Source organism: Sinocyclocheilus grahami, unplaced genomic scaffold (genome assembly GCF_001515645.1).
Source record: "Sinocyclocheilus grahami isolate Dianchi unplaced genomic scaffold, SAMN03320097.WGS_v1.1 scaffold61.1, whole genome shotgun sequence".
NCBI lineage: Eukaryota > Metazoa > Chordata > Actinopteri > Cypriniformes > Cyprinidae > Sinocyclocheilus > Sinocyclocheilus grahami.
Window position 1 is genome coordinate 3468413 of NW_015505240.1, and position 16102 is coordinate 3484514.

Below are 16102 nucleotides of genomic sequence, written 5' to 3' on the forward strand. Positions count from 1 at the left end.
ATATATATATATATATATATATATATATATATATATATATACTGTATATATATATATATTTCTTTGAACACAATCATTACTTTAAAATAAATATTAATTAGTTAGAACTTAAATTAAATACTAACATGATTTATGCTTATAATTGTAGTTTACAAATGTACTTTACAATTTAAATAATATATGAGTTTGTTTAAATATATACATTTGTATTGTGTGTGTGACCATGGACCACAAAACCAGTCATAAGTGTCAATCTTTCAAAATTGCGATTTATACATAATCTGAAAGCTGAATAAATAAGCTTTCCATTGATGTATGGTCTGTTATGATGTATGTTTGTTAGGACAATATTTAGCAGAGATCCAACTATTTGAACATCTGGAATCTGAGGGTGCAAAAAAATATCAAAGTATTGAGAAAATCGCCTTTAAAGTTGTCCAAATGAGGTTCTTAGCAATGCATATTACTAATCAAAAATTAAGTTTTGATATATTTACTGTAGGAAATTTACAAATGTATATATTTATATATTACAAATTAAATATATTAATTTATTGTTGAAAATATCTGGACATTTCTTTTAGTTTTTAGACATTGACCCTGTTCGCAATTTTACAAACTTGGACATGTTGCAGAACACAATTTTAAGTGCTGTTGAATGTGTTCAATATCTTGTTTTTGTTGTCGTGGTTACTTACCCTTTCGCCGGGCTCTCCAGGGCTACCTGGGGATCCCGATGAACCTGGAGGACCGGGGAGACCCTAAAACAACACAACGGTACAAGTACTGAGAAAATCGCCTTTAAAGTTGTCCAAATGAGGTTCTTAGCAATGCATATTACTAATCAAAAATTAAGTTTTGATATATTTACTGTAGGAAATTTACAAATGTATATATTTATATATTACAAATTAAATATATTAATTTATTGTTGAAAATATCTGGACATTTCTTTTAGTTTTTAGACATTGACCCTGTTCGCAATTTTACAAACTTGGACATGTTGCAGAACACAATTTTAAGTGCTGTTGAATGTGTTCAATATCTTGTTTTTGTTGTCGTGGTTACTTACCCTTTCGCCGGGCTCTCCAGGGCTACCTGGGGATCCCGATGAACCTGGAGGACCGGGGAGACCCTAAAACAACACAACGGTACTGTCAGAAACACATATAAAGCCATCGCAAACACACAAACACACATGGGACTCTAGATCACTGCTGGACTCTTTCCATTGCTCTATTTCTCAAACTCATGTTGTTATAGTCCTTAAAGAGCCATCAGACCCATCAAAGGTTTGTTTTAGCGAATCAGTTGACTAAGAGGATTCAGTTCAACTGATTGGTTGGAAGGTTCATAGTTGATTCAGAGGATTCGAGTGAACTGGTTGATTTGGAAGGTTTGTTTTTAGTGAATCAGTTGACTCAGGTTAGTTTGGAATGTTTGTTTTAACAAATCAGTTGACTAAGAGGATTCATTTCAACTGGTTGGTTTGTAAGGTCTGTTTAGCGAATCAGTTGACTCAAGAGGATTCAATTGAACTGGTTGGTTTGGAAGGTTCGTTTTAGCGAATCAGTTGACTCAGAGGATTCAATTGAACTGGTTGGTTTGGAAGGTTCGTTTTAGCGAATCAGTTGACTCAGAGGATTCAATTGAACTGGTTGGTTTGGAAGGTTCGTTTTAGCGAATCAGTTGACTCAGAGGATTCAATTGAACTGGTTGGTTTGGAAGGTTCGTTTTAAGCGAATCAGTTGACCAAGAGGATTCAGTTCAACTGATTGGTTGGAAGGTTCATAGTTGACTCAGAGGATTCGAGTGAACTGGTTGGTTTGGAAGGTTCGTTTTTAGCGAACCAGTTGACTCAGGTTAGTTTGGAATGTTCGTTTTAGCAAATCAGTTGACTCAAGAGGATTCATTTCAACTGGTTGGTTTGGAAGGTTCGTTTTAGCGAATCAGCTGACTCAAGAGGATTCAATTGAACTGGTTGGTTTGGAAGGTTCGTTTTAGCGAATCAGCTGACTCAAGAGGATTCAATTGAACTGGTTGGTTTGGAAGGTTTGTTTAAGCGAATCAGTTGACTCAGAGGATTCAGTTAAAGTGGTTGGTTTGGAAGGTTCATTTTAGCAAATCAGTTAACTCAGAGGATTCATTTCAACTGGTTGGATTGGAAGGTTCGTTTTAGCGAATCAGCTGACTCAAGAGGATTCAAGGAAGGTTCGTTTTTAGTGAATCAGTTGACTCAGGTTAGTTTGGAATGTTCGTTTTAGCAAATCAGTTGACTAAGAGGATTCATTTCAACTGGTTGGTTTGGAAGGTTCGTTTTAGCGAATCAGTTGACTCAGAGGATTCATTTCAACTGGTTGGATTGGAAGGTTTGTTTTAGTGAATCAGTTGACTCAGAGGATTCAGTTAAAGTGGTTGGTTTGGAAGGTTCATTTTAGCAAATCAGTTGACTCAGAGGATTCATTTCAACTGGATGGATTGGAAGGTTTGTTTTAGCGAATCAGTTGACTCAGAGGATTCAGTTCAACTGGTTGGTTTTGGAAGGAAAGTAGACTTACTGTGGGACCCTCTGGACCAGGTGAGCCTTCAACCAGCATTCCCTATAAGAACAGAAAAAAATACAAACACATTAGAGTAACAGCATAAACACAAGCTGCAACCTCAATATAAGATCTGTTTTAGTGAATCAGTTGACTCAGAGGATTCAGTTAAAGTGGTTGGTTTGGAAGGTTCGTTTTAGCAAATCAGTTGACTCAAGGGATTCATTTCAGCTGGATGGATTGGAAGGTTTGTTTTAGCGAATCAATTGACTCAGAGGATTCAGTTCAACTGGTTGGTTTTGGAAGGAAAGTAGACTTACTGTGGGACCCTCTGGACCAGGTGAGCCTTCAACCAGCATTCCCTATAAGAACAGAAAAAAATACAAACACATTAGAGTAACAGCATAAACACAAGCTGCAACCTCAATATAAGATCTGAAGTGTGAGAGCACCACAGCTTTGGTCAAAATCATTTACAATTCTGTGGACTGTGTGTATGTGAGATCTGCACTTGGCCGCGGCTCTCTGTAACGATCATACCAAACAGCAGCATCAGGAAGTCTGTTAAAGCACTGGTGTCTGCTTCTCATGGCTGACTGTTTATGAAGCATGTGAGATGATCGTCAGACTGCAGCATACCTGACTCAACATTCCAGAACTTCTAGATTTAATCTGATAGTTACGGTTCCACTTTAAAAATCTGACTGGATGATTGGAATGCCATGCCATCTACTACTGCTCTTTTCATGAGGAAAACAGGTTAAATGTAGCATAATGTAATAAGGGGAAAATATATGGAACGTTTTTGCAACTTATTTTGAATTAGCATTTGTTTTTATACGTTTAGTGTTTATTTTAATTTTAGTTTATATTTTAATAATTTTGTTATGTGGTTGTAATTTTTATTATTTTTTTTTATATATTTCTATATAGCTTTAATATATTTTATTTCAGTTTTAGTTTTAGTAATTTTAATTCTTCAACTTCAAGTTCATTTATTTCTAATTCTCTTTGAAGTTTTTAAAGTTGACATTTTTCATCTAATACTTATATTTTATTTTATTTCAGCCTTATTTCAATTACCGAAACAATTTTTAATAGTTTTACTTTTAGTTAACAGTAAATGTTTGTTTTATTAGTTGTATTTAGGTGTTAAATAGTTAATAATCAATCATTAATATTGTTAATAAATAATTAATACGGTTTTGTGCCAGAAAAAGAATACTTTTTTTAAAATTAGACTACATTACAGTAATCTGATATCTAGTAATAGAGATTGTCGGAAATAAATAAATAAACAAACAAACAAAAAAGCAAATGTTTTTTTAAGTATTTTTACATTTTACCTTTTTCATTTTATTTTAGGCTTTAGTAATTTTGTTGCATTTTTATTATGTTTTTTATATTTCTATAGCTTTTTTTTTTTTTTTCAGTTTTAGTCATTTTAGTACTGCAAATTAAAGTTTATTTATTTCAGTTAGTTGCCACGGCATTCCTAATTTTTTAAAAAGCTTTTTCATCTCAAATTTTTATTTTACTGTATTTTCTTTATAAGAATCAACTCTAAAGTCCTAGAGGATTTAAAACCATCACAGTCCATTAAATCATGCCTCAAAAATATTAGACTCTGGCATAAAAGCACAAAGTAGAATTTTCAGCCATTATCAAAAACCTGTGTGACAAAACTGTTGTAAAACAGGCAATAAATGGTTGCTTGATAACCATGAACAGGATAAAGTTATACTAATGAACTATTTTAGTTTTTGAAGGAATTGTATGGATAATAGCTTTGGATAATAGCGTCTACTAAATGCATAAATGTATTCATTAAACACTCGTTTATTAAACATGGTGTATAATATTGCTGCCTTTAAAAGGTAAAAGATTGAGGGTGTTTTAGACACTGCATATTGTTTAAACATACAAAGATTTCCATCATGGCACATATGTTTGGGAAAATCATATTAAATCGGATCAGCTGTAACCAAATATACTGCGATCAGTATCAGGACATACAAGCTATTTTGTCTGGAAGTCATCAGCCATGATCAATTACTTCTCAAAATGTGCTTGCATGAGTTGCGTCATAACCACAACAGTGCAACTATCTCAAAAAGTCTATGAAGATTGAATTACAGTCACTGAGAGGTCCAGAGCCCAACGTGCAGGATCATTACATATGCAGAGCTCAGCCTCACTTAAGATCCAGAGAACTATTAGATAAAAAAGAACAAACGGCCTTTGTTTGTTATAAAATCTTGGTCTAATCTGGTGCTTTTTAAAGATGCTGTGGGTCTTAGCTCTGTCCTGAAGGCATTGTCCGAGTGTGCTGTCGTGGCAGTGGGCATGTTCGCTTTGTTTTGGTGCGTTCCTTACATGCCCAAAAGCACAGAGTGGACAAAGTGTGAGTGGACAAAGTGTGTGTGTGTGTGTGTGTGTGTGTTTATATGTGAGCCGAAACGAGAGAAAGAAGCATGTGATTTGAGCATTTTTCTCTCTGCAAACCACATGGTCATCCTTCATTAAAACCAGCTGTCCTGATCTGCATGTTTGTGCTTTTCCTTAACTCTGATCTTCTCATTGATCTGTTCTTGCATCTCTGTAACAGTACACTGAAAAAAGTGAAACGGCCATGTCATTTATTTAAAGTGCATTTTTATATTTGTCTATTTGAAAAATCATAGTTTCATGTTCCGTCTTCAAGTAAATAACACTCCCATAAAAGCGCAGCATTAGATTCTGGTATATGCAGAAGTAATGACTGTTTCATTGCAACACTTTAATTTCCATCAAACAGAAATGTAAGAATTGGGGAGATGTCATGTAAAAACAATTTTTTGTTTGCAGTGATTTGCAGTGACATCTGTTTGAAGTCTCACAGCTGTTAGACATCAAGAGCCATGTGAGCAATAGAGACTGAATGCAAAGACAGACAATCATTCCCAACATGCAAATTTAATTGCATGGTGAACACATCTGCGAATCTGAAACACTGCAGAGTCTGAAACAGGAGTGACTTGTTCCTTTAGAACTAAAAACGCAAATCAGGTGTAAATCCAAAATTAATCCGGGACAGACAACTGATCCACGTGTCTCAGTCTAAGCTGCTCGAACATGTGCATGAATGCAAAATTGGAAGGATGTGAAAGTGAGATGTAATAAATGCAAGACCACACTTGGAAACCTTCCTTGGGTTTGTGTCAATAGAGGTTTGTCAATATGCCAAACACCTCAGGAAAAAATCTAAAATGCTTTTAACTTCTATATTGTCATTCATCTTGTGCTCTTTATATATATGTATATATATATATGTTAGCGCTGTCGATTAATTTTACAATCCTTAACGCGTTAAAATTATTTAACGCAAAATTACGGAAGCACAATTTCTATTCTAACCCTTTAACCCACTTTTGCTTCTCTGCTTGCGATCAGATCATTTTAAGCTGCTAAACTCCAGGAAAGTTTTCAGTCCAATGATCCATTAAGCGAATGCATTCAAACAATCTGTCCAAAACAGTGCTAACATAAAGGAAACCAGGCTGATTACATCAGAGATTGCAGAGAGAACAGAGACGCGTTGCGTTTTAAGTGAATTATTCATTCCAGTGTGTTTCGCTTTAAAACACAAGCTCTGTCATATTCTGTGATTGTCTCTGAAGAGCGCGAGCCCTCACACGTCACACGCGCTGTGTGAAGTACAGACTGAACGGATTGTCAACACATCCCATCGCTGTATGGCCAGATGAGACGCAAACTACGGTTTCTCGACTGGATAACCAGTCTCGCTAGTAAAGTTTTGATGGATGAAGACTACAATCAAGCTAAAGACGATTGTGGTGGCATACAGGAGTCATACAGTACAGTAAGCATGCGTGAGTCAGTAATAATAATACGTGTATGAGTGCTCTTGATGCACTGATCACACATTGTATTATGTATGTATTATGTACAGGCACAGACATTTCCGTACATTCACGTTGTTTCCACACACATCCACGATAATGTTTATCTTGAAAAAAGCTTGCAGAAAATGGAGATTTTTGAGAATCACCCTTCAATCTTTTGGTTTACTTTGCTAGATATAGCAAATGATGACAAAATAAACATTTGAAACAAGATAAATGGTCTATGCTTAATTTCATGAAGTGTGCGATTAATCACAGAAAAAGGGTGTGATTACTTAGATAAAAAATTTTAATCGGTTGACAGCCATAATATATATATATATATATATATATATATATATATATATATATATATATATGTGTGTTGTGAATTCTAAAAAAATATATATATATCATGGTTTTCACAAAAATATGAAGCAGCACAACTGTTTTTAACACTGATAATAATTTTTAAAAAATCTTGAGCAGCAAATCAGCATATTAGAATGATTTCTGAAGGATCATGTGACACTGAAGACTTTTCATCACAAAAATAAATTACACTTTAAAATATATTCAAACACAAAACAGTTATTTTAAATTGTAATATTATTTAATAATATTACTGTGTTACTGTATCAAATAAATGCAGCCTTGGTGAGCAGAAAAATTTTACCAACCCCAAACTTTTGAACGGTTGTGTATATGTATAGCATAGTAAGTGACACTTACGGGTTCAATGATTGCAGGCTCTCCTTTTTGCCCTTTCTCTCCTCTCAGTCCATCCACCTTTGGAAACACAAACTCAGTTTAACTCAATCCAGATCAGTGTATATCAGTGTAACCACAATATGGATTATAACAGGTAATAAATGCAGATAATAAGGTAATTGCAGGTAATAAATAAAACAAACAATTCTGACAACTTGCTACGGTAGTTCAGCCAAAAATGAACTATATGCCCTCATGCTGTTCAAAGCCTGTCTGACTTCCGTGAAACACAAAGTGAGGAATTATAAGTACATTCTCCTTTTTTGTTAAACGGGAAAAAAGTAAGGCATACAGGTTTGGAACAACATGAAGACTAGTAAAATAATTATTCCTATAAGTTTGCACAGAGGTAGGTGGAGCTGTAGGTCACCTGTCCGTAGATCTCATCGGTCTCGGCGGGCAGCTCTTTGTCGCCGTCAGGGTACAGGTTGTCATAATCATACATCTTCTCCAGGTCTGCTTCGGTGTAATCCGTGATGGACTCCTCCTTGAAGTTGTCGATATCGATGGAGTCTGTCTCTCCACCAATTCCCCCCTGTCCTCCCGTGGCAACAGACCCCGCCCCCACGCTGGCCCCAGCGCTGCTGGATCCGCCCCCAACTGAGCCACTCGAAGAAACAGATCCGCCCCCTACGGACACTGAAGTGCTGGTGCTGCCGCCGCCTCCTTCCACATTATACTCTCCCTCTCCGTATCCTTCTCCATATCCCTCTCCATAGGTCAGATCAAGACCCTCACTGTACAGGTTATCATCATAACCACCATCAACCTACACATCAGACAAACACAAGGCTTTAGATATCATAACATTCATAACTAAATGTTTGTGCACTGGATGTACATCTATCTATTGATTTTCAAATTTGAAATCCGTTTGTGTGAATATCACAAAGACAACGAAAAGTAAGCCTACTTTTGGGACAATTAATATTTTTGGGACAATAAGGCATTATTATTATGACAAAAAGCACATATAGTTTAGTTTTACGATTTTGCCTAATATTTTCAATGGTGATTCTCATTAGATTCTCAATCCTGTAGTACAATAATTTTACAGTCCTAAAACAGGCTTTATTTTCTTTAAACAAAATTTTAAGACTTAAATTTACAAGATAATTGTTTTTATTAACCGGAATGAAATATAACCTGGACATGTTCCTGACATGCTCTAATAAAAGAGAATGTTGCAATAATTGCAATAATAAGCAAAACTTGCTAAACATTTTAAAGACATTTAAAACACATAGAAAATTCGTGAAATAATAAAACAAAACAAACCAAAACTAAACTAAACTAAACTAAACTAAACTAAACTAAACAAGAGTGAAATCAGTAAAATCCACCTCTGTAAAATAGGATATTTATGCATTATTATACTAAACAATGCAGTAATTGCAGTAATAAGAAAAACTTGCAAAATATATGAAAGATATTTAAACCATAGTTAAAATATTTAAAATATATATAATTTTAAAATAAAATTACATTTATTAAAAAAAATTATTATTAAATGTTACCAATAAAATCAAGATTATATCTGAATTAGACTGGAGTTCAGTCAAATCCACTTCAGTAAAATAGGACCTTAATACATTATACTAAACACTAAATATTTATATGTGACTGAATTGATTCTCACTTAAAAGTGAAACTGTTTCGGATCACTAGTTCCAACGAAACTCACCGAGGTAGAGCTGGAGCTGGAGCTGGAGCTGGAGCTGGAGCTGGAGCTGGAGCCGGTACTGACTCCAGAGCCGGAACTGGAGCTAGTAATGATTCTGGTGCTAGAGCCAGTGCCGGAGCCAGAATTGGAGCCGGAGGTTCCATTGTTAATGACTGTGACAGTTGAGTGTACTCTTCCACTTCCTCCTCCTCCTGATGATGATGATGATGATGATGATGATGTGATGATCCGCCTGTCCAGGTCTCCCAGTCCCATATCCACCTCACCGACCAGTCCCATATCCACTTCTCCACCGGTACCTGTGCCTGTGCTAGTGATTCTGATGGTCCGGGAGCCATCAGGCCGTGAGGTCGTCTCATCATAGTATGTTTCGTATCCGGTCTCGTATCCATCGTAGCCATCATACGGTTCCTCGCCAGTACTCGTGGTAGAGCTGGATGATGAAGAGGATGAAGAGGAGGATGACGAGGAGCTACTCGATGAACTGCTGGAGCCTCCTGTTCCACTAGTGATAACTGACGTAACCACACGACCGCTATCCGGAACAGACACCTGGTTGAAAACAGTTGAAAATGAATGATTAGATGAATGCACTGATTTCTTGATTCCTTTTCAATCCAGCTGATCCCATTTAGGAATATTTCTGTTCAAATGTTATTTTTTTAAGATGTAAAAAAAAATTATCTTCAAACTAATGCTGGGAACTGAACTATCGATGATAATTTTGAGCAACAGTGCCGTTGTTAGTGGAGCAATAGTGCCTTCCATTTTCGGTATTTAAAAATAAAGCTGACATAAAATGATAGTAATAAGTAGTGAAAGTAGTGAAAATTAGTAAAACTATAACTACCATAATTAATAAATTAATTAAAACTATAATAAAATTGTGACGAGAGGGGCGGGGCCGAGAGCCGGGGGAACGGAGCGAGGGTTCTGTTGTGCGCAACAGTCATCCGCGAGGGGCTGTCGCGCTGTTTTGTGTTTATTTTATTATTCAAGTTTTGTTTACGTGTTCGCCGGTTCCCGCCTCCTTCTTCCCGATCTACAAACGTTGTTACAAAAATAAATTAACTCTAAACAGAAAAAATAAATGTTTTATAAAAAATGGCTAAAACTTAAACTAAAATTAAAATGAAAACTGAAAACATAAAAATAAAAGCTCATTCAAAATATATACAAAACACTACATCAGTACATAAAAGAATAGTACTAAAATAAGACTGACCATTAGGTCTTCAGTTTCGGTTCCAGTCGTTTCATCGGCTGTCGTTTCTTCTGTCTTTTCTGCATCCATGTCCTCATAGTACGGATATTCGTAATAGTAGTTATCATCCTCTGTGTTCTGAAGATAAATGTTGAATATTGAGTGTTATTAAATTTTAAAATACTGTATTATCACCAGTGTTCCAGAAAAAAGCTACCTAAAAATGTGCCACTAATATGAATATTCTATAGTGTGTTAAGAGTACATTTATTCATTTTTAGCTTTTTTAGTTCTTTTGCAAGTGCATATGGATAGTTGGCAATATTCCAGGTAGTCTCATGGAATGAGATCATACACACTGCATGCATAATAATCATGTTTGAAAAATGCTTTTTAAACTCGTTTCAGATGGAAAACAGCACATCCCACCACATACTACCCGAAAAGATACAAAGCTGCACATGGATTTATTTTGGCAATATGAGAAATACAAAAAACAAATGATTTCTGAGCCTGAGGACATGAACATGAGTTGAGTAGAGTCTCTCAAGAGTCTCTTAAGCATAGACATCTTGTAATTATGGTAATTATGACAGGATGTGAATGCATCATATGTTAACATAATTTGTTTTCTTTAACAACCTCAACAAAAAAAGCACAACCATCATTTTATCTTCAAATTTATATTTGAGTGAGAGCAAATATATGTAAATATATTTGAATATAAAATGTTTCATATTTTCTATATATGTTTGTGTGTGTGTGTGTGTGTGTGTGCGTGATGTCAAGTATGTATAAATTTATATATAAATAGCTAAATATTTACTGACACTTTGAATGACAAATGATATGTAGGACATTTTATTTGTATTTATTTCATTTTTTATTTTATTCAGTTCATTCAGACAGGATTTCATACTCTCATTCATGAGTTATACTCATGGCATGCGAATTGAGCAATTCAGCGCTCTTGATTTAATAGACTGAAATCCCCTGAGAAGAAAGAGCAAAGGAAAGGAGGGATTCCCTCCGACTGAGTCCAGCGGAAATCCATGTTCAGTCTTATCTAACGAGAAAGAGAAGAACGTGAAGAATTCCAACTGCTCGCCGACCTCTAGCTCGGATTCACCGTTCTGCCTCTCTCTCCCAAATTCCCACACATTAGCAATGGATAACTTATCACGTTTTCATCTGTAAAGAGGTTTAGCTGTTATTGAAGTGATGGACTCGGCTTTTGAAGGACTGGTCAAAGGACGGTGCATGCGGTTTTCTTTCATATTGCCCCCTACTAATACCCCACACTCAGATTTACAGCTCCTGACACACACAAAACTGAAAAAGGTGAACGTGAGGTCAGCAGAGGGTCTTTTCCGTGCCAACATGCTGACATCAAAGCCCTGAAAGATGTAAAAGTCCATGTATGGCTGAAAATGCACCACATGCTGCAGTCACATGAATATAATTTTGTTTTACAGGCATAGCTCAGAGATAACTTTACCATATGTTGGCCACAACAGTTTTTCGATAGAAAGCTTACTTTTCTGAAGATTACTGACAGCTGTGTTTTAATTTTTGGTCATTTATGTTCCTGAATATTAAATGTTAGAGCATGACGCTAGCAACGGCAAGGACATGGGTTTGATTCTCAGGGTACATGCATATATGCAGGATTAGAGTTGGAAAAACTTTATTTCCAAACACAGTCAAATACACATTTAATTGAATTCAATTGACATTTAACATTTGTTAAAACTTAACATTTGTCAAGCCAACCTGAATATACCGGAATTAAATATAGCAATATATAACTGTGTGATTTAAGGCAAGACGCTACAGGTGAACAGGGTCAAATATTTAACAGACTTCACCATTCTTCTCCAGTTGATTGATTACATTAAGAATAGCAAATGTTTTTTGTATTACATGTTTTCTGGAACGTCATATTTAAATATGCACATGAGGTGTTATCTAATTATATATTAAATTAAATGTATTCCCTAATTGGCATATATCAGTTTCAAAATTCTTGTTTCGTTTTGTTGACATATTAGAGTTAAAGGTTTTTACCGAAGGAATTTTAGATATATATTTTTATTACTCCATAAATCAGAAAATACTGTCAACAGTCAGAAAAAAAAAATTTTCAGGAATAAAATGTTGTATAAAACCAGGCGAATGATATATGAACAAACCCTTCATTAAAAACTTTCAGAATAGAGATAGGAATAAAACTGTAAAATTTGGTGTATGTATGTGCTGCTGAAGTGGAGAAAGAAACTCTCTGCCTTTAAAGATATGCATTTTTACCATGTTTTTTAAGAATAAAATGTTGCATAAATCCAGGCAAATGATATATGACGAAAGCCCTCAGTAAAAACCTTCAGAATATGGTTAGTAATAAAACTGTAAATTTTGCTACAAGCAAATGCTGCTGAAGTGGAGAAAAAACTCAACAGCCTTTAAAGTCATGCATGTTTTTTAAGAATAAAATGTTGCATAAATCCAGGCAAATGATATATGACGAAAGCCCTCAGTAAAAACCTTCAGAATATGGTTAGTAATAAAACTGTAAATTTTGGTGCATGCAAGTGCTGCTGAAGTGGAGAAAAAACTCAACAGCCTTTAAAGATATGCATTTTTACCATGTTTTTTGTAAAAAAAATAAAAAAAAAAAAGTTGTATAAAATCAGGCAAAATATATACTGTATGAACAAATCCCTCAGTAAAAACCTTCAGAATATGGATAGGAATAAAACTGTAAATTTTGGTACATGCAAGTGCTGCTGAAGTTGAGAAAGAAACTCAAAGCCTTTAAAGAAGTGCATTTTACCATGTTTTTAAGAATAAAACCAGTCAAATTATATATTATGAACGAACATTTTAGTAAAAACCTTCAGAATATAGAAATGAATAAAACTGTACAGTTTGGTGTATGTGCTGCTGAAGTGGGAAAATTTATTTTTTGAGAACTTTTAAATTGTGAGAAAACGACCTTTAAAGATATGTATTGAAAATTTTACAAAATTTGAGATCTAAAAGACGCAAATAGATAAAGTGCAATAAAATAAAAACTTTAAGCATTTTGAATGTTTTCTTTCTGAAACAACACATGCCTGAAAAACAATATTTTTGCCTGTAATGTTTTGCGGTCAACATTGAATCCACCAGAAACTCCAACACTATTGACAATATTTCAGAGTTTTATTTGTCACATAAATGTGAAGTGTGATTTCTCACCTGTCGTTTGCATTAAATTCAGCATTTCTCCACTTTTGACATTCTCACCATTCGTTTTGCCCCGTGGTCAATCCCACAATTCCCTCAAGCCCAACGTTTGCTCAGCTCCCATAGAGAATCAATAGCAAACATTTGGCCATCTCAAACATTATTCAGCTTAAACTATTTTCTCATCTGTTTCACATGCTAAATCTCTCAGCCTTTCATTTAATGCATTCTCTTCCTCTCTCTGTAGTGCTCAGAGGATATTGGCATCTGAATGAACCCAGATGGACGGAGACTGAATATGAACACTCAACTGACCCCATGAAATAAAAATGGTACTTTTGTGGTTTTTAGTTCATGTCTGCTCATCTATATTTTGGTATACTCATAAATGTTGACATAATACTAATTTTACACATTTAAAATGCATGGTATTTCTACCAAAAAGATTTGAACATGAATTTAGAATTTTATTTAGTGACAAAATAATGACTTTATGATTTTTTTATGTGTTTTGCATTATTACTATATATGCAGGATTAGAACTGGAAAAAGTTTATTTTCCAAATGCAGTCAATTGAATACATATTTGTTAACCCAGGCTGAATGAACTTGGATTAAATATACACTGCAAAAGATGCTTTTCTTACTTAGATTTTTTGTCTTGTTTCCAGCCTAAATATCTAAAAAAAATTCTTAAATCAAGAAGGATTTTTCTAGACAAGTAAAAATGATTGTCTTGTTTTCAGAAAAAAACAAGTCAAAATTAAAGTTAATTTTTGCTTAGAACAAGCAAAATAATCTGCCAATGGGGTAAGCAAAATAATCTTATTTCAAACAGAAAACAAGATTATTTTTCTTACCCCACTGGCAGATAATTTTGCTTGTTTCAAGCAAAAACTCACTTAATTTTCACTTGTTTTTTCTGAAAACAAGACAATATTTTTTACTTGTCTAGAAAATCTTTCTTGATATAAGCATTTTTAGATATTTTGGCTGGAAACAAGATTAAAAAATCTAAGTAAGAAAAGCATTTTTCGCAGTGTAGTAATTATTATCTGTGTGATTAAAGCATCAAATCCACTAGAAACGCACTACTGGCAAAATTTGAAGGTTTAATTTGTCACAAATGTGAAATGTAATATTTAGCTTTCTCGTATTTCTACCAGAAAGACTCGAATATGAATTTGTCAAATAATGTATTTTCTTTACATTTTTTACGTTATCAATAAAATATGTCAGCAATATTGATCCCAAGCGCTCTACAGGACGAGACCTGCTTCAGCACTCTCATCTCCTCCTTCTATCACTCTCTCTTTCGTTTCTCTGACTCATGATGTCATTCGTTCGGTTGGAAAAATAAATGCTAAACAGACTGCCTGCAACTGGGTCTTTTCCGAAGAGATGGAAAGAGCCATAAAGAATTTATACGCCTGAAACACACACACACACACACACACAAGTGTGGGCAGGAATTATTACGCCGTTTTAATTTGTTTCTCATTCCAAAGACTGAATGAAAGCTGAATAAATGTATAAATAGTCAAACAGTGCATGCTTTGTGCTGTCAGATATGCCAACTGTAACACCAAAACCAGATTTCTACATTTGTGGAAGAAAATGTGAGCAGCACTTGCACTAATAATAAATCATTTACCATTTAAACTGAATAACGGTTCACCATTAAAACATATCTGTTACTAAAATGGCCATGGCTAGGGATTATTGGCTAACGTTATGGTTTTATTTTTGATTTAGGATTTAAAAGTGCTTTGGGTGTGCAAACGCTTGATAAGATGTTCTTGACTTCAACAGAGCTGATTTGGACCAACGCAAGAAGGTTGTTGCTCAATCTACAAGGAACGCATCTCTGCTGTCTGTTTTGGTTTGGTTTTGTTCAGAGGATTCTGGGACGTCCTCAGTGCTCCTCCATCTCTAAAGGGAATGAATCATGAAGGAAGTACTGTGCATGAACTTACATATTCATCAGTGTTTGGGTCTTGGTTCTGGGGCTGTTCGGGTGCAGGAACCTCACAGTCAGGGCTGTAGTGCTCACAGTAGTCAAGCGCAGCACGATGGTCCGATACAATCATCAGCTGCTGGATGTCACCCTGGAAACAAAGAAATCAACTGTTAGAACTTCTGAAATTAGCATGAAACAAATAAGGAGGATTGACATATCTTTGTACTGGATACAGGCCATGTAAGAGACAAATAAGACAAAGGACCATCAGAGAGAGCAACATTTCTACTTCCTATAGGATATCGTGAGGGTGGATGCCATATTTAATTTGATGCAAATAAAAATAAGGCTGTGATGGATGGAAGTACGGTCCATCCAATACACAGTTGATAAACAATTATATGTTATACAGCATACGAGGCTTACAAGTAGCGTGATTTATTTTGACTCTACATAAGCTCAGTTTTATAATAGCCAGCTAGAACTAAGGTAATGTTTAAAAGAGCTAGGTAATAATAACATATAATTCCATATACAATGTATAAAATGTATATTATGCATAATAATGTATAATAATGTTATTAATAATAACATTACATATTATTATTATTATTATATAATTCATAATATAAAATATGATTAATAAAATGTATTATTAATTATTATACAAGTTCATTTTATTTTTTAAATGTACTGCATAACTTTATACACATGGAACTATAAATAAATATATAATAAATTCAAAAAATATATGTGATTCTAAAATATATATTATTTAATAATATAAATTAATAATATGAATAATAAATTAAATGCATTATTATTAATGATATA

The 16102-nt window shown here is 34.5% G+C and overlaps 1 protein-coding gene across 1 annotated transcript in view; it reads right to left on the reverse strand.

Annotated features, from left to right (window-relative positions):
* LOC107584652 (collagen alpha-1(XI) chain-like) overlaps positions 1-16102 on the reverse strand; it is a 112061-nt gene that overhangs the window by 41140 nt on the left and 54819 nt on the right. Inside the window, exons 5-11 of the mRNA XM_016271361.1 lie at positions 15285-15416; positions 10105-10221; positions 8880-9431; positions 7566-7964; positions 7157-7213; positions 2861-2902; positions 1073-1135 (exon numbers count right to left, since the gene is read on the reverse strand). Of these exons, the coding sequence (XP_016126847.1) occupies positions 1073-1135; positions 2861-2902; positions 7157-7213; positions 7566-7964; positions 8880-9431; positions 10105-10221; positions 15285-15416 (1362 nt within the window). The remainder of the gene's footprint in view (positions 1-1072; positions 1136-2860; positions 2903-7156; positions 7214-7565; positions 7965-8879; positions 9432-10104; positions 10222-15284; positions 15417-16102) is intronic.